Consider the following 1,121-nt stretch of genomic DNA (forward strand, 5'->3'; position numbering starts at 1 on the left):
GATCCAATAAGTTAAGCTTTATGCATCAGCAGAAATAAAATCCAAATATAAGGTAACTTCATAGGTGTTTCTTTGCAGGTTTGGTTGTGAGTGTAAAGGTGGTGCATGGTGAGTTAGAACAAGCCACCAAGGAAAATCCCCTGCTGCTCAAAAATGTGTGTGTTACTAAGAAACTTGGCTTTTCTGATGTCATTATGCCTGGAGATGTAAGGTAAGTGACAGTGTGGATGTTGTACTTAGTATAATTTAATTTTTTCATAGTGATAGAAATTAAAACAATACTTGTATATTTATATTGTTATGAATTAATGACTTACTCTTTAATTTTACAGAAATGACTTGTATGTGACCTTAAATAATGGAGACTTTGAGAAGGGAGGCAAGACCGTCGGTAAAAATATTGAAGTTACAGTACTGGCATTAGACTCAGATGGAAAAGCTCTGGAGGTAATTTTTTTTCCAATTTATTTTCTATTTTTGAATAGCCATTACATTGTGGTTATATTTTTCCTATTGATGTGGTTAGTGAAAATAAAATAAACCTGGTTTGGGTACTGACCTCTGCATAGGTTTAAAAATAAGACCAGAAAGACTCTGGGTTATACTGAGAATCAAAGTTTTCAAGGCTTTTTCTGTGGAAATCATATCCTGAATAAGACAAACTTAGAAGGCCTAACAATGTAGCTACTATAATAAGTATTTGCAATTTATCGCTGGACACTGAATAGGTAACTAATGAGCACTTTGTAATTAATTCACTTACTGATATTTTTTTTCACAGTGTATTTACAGTGGTATGGGACATGATGGAAGCACCGAGTTTTCATCCATGATAATGTATCACAACAATTCTCCCCGTTGGAATGAACGGCTAAAAGTTGCCATCCCTATTGACCAGTTTGCAGGCGCTCACCTGAGACTGGAATACAGGCATTGCTCAAGTAAGCTTATTCATATTCATTTTACTTTATATGAATATTGTTTACATGCTCAACTACCTTTGATTTTTGAGAAAGTTTTGAGGTAGATAGCTTTTGAAGTATCATCTTCCTTTGTGAAGGATGTTGATTTTGTGTAAAATATGCTTGAATGTAACTGAAAAGAGAATGAAAATTATCATT

At 33.7% G+C, this 1,121-nt stretch overlaps 1 protein-coding gene across 1 annotated transcript in view; it reads left to right on the plus strand.

The window, feature by feature from the left end:
• LOC119587377 (dedicator of cytokinesis protein 4-like) overlaps positions 1-1,121 on the plus strand; it is a 46,579-nt gene that overhangs the window by 11,216 nt on the left and 34,242 nt on the right. Inside the window, exons 12-14 of the mRNA XM_037936121.1 lie at positions 79-211; positions 333-447; positions 782-941. Coding sequence (XP_037792049.1) covers positions 79-211; positions 333-447; positions 782-941 — 408 coding nt within the window. The remainder of the gene's footprint in view (positions 1-78; positions 212-332; positions 448-781; positions 942-1,121) is intronic.

This window comes from Penaeus monodon, chromosome 22, assembly GCF_015228065.2.
Source record: "Penaeus monodon isolate SGIC_2016 chromosome 22, NSTDA_Pmon_1, whole genome shotgun sequence".
NCBI lineage: Eukaryota > Metazoa > Arthropoda > Malacostraca > Decapoda > Penaeidae > Penaeus > Penaeus monodon.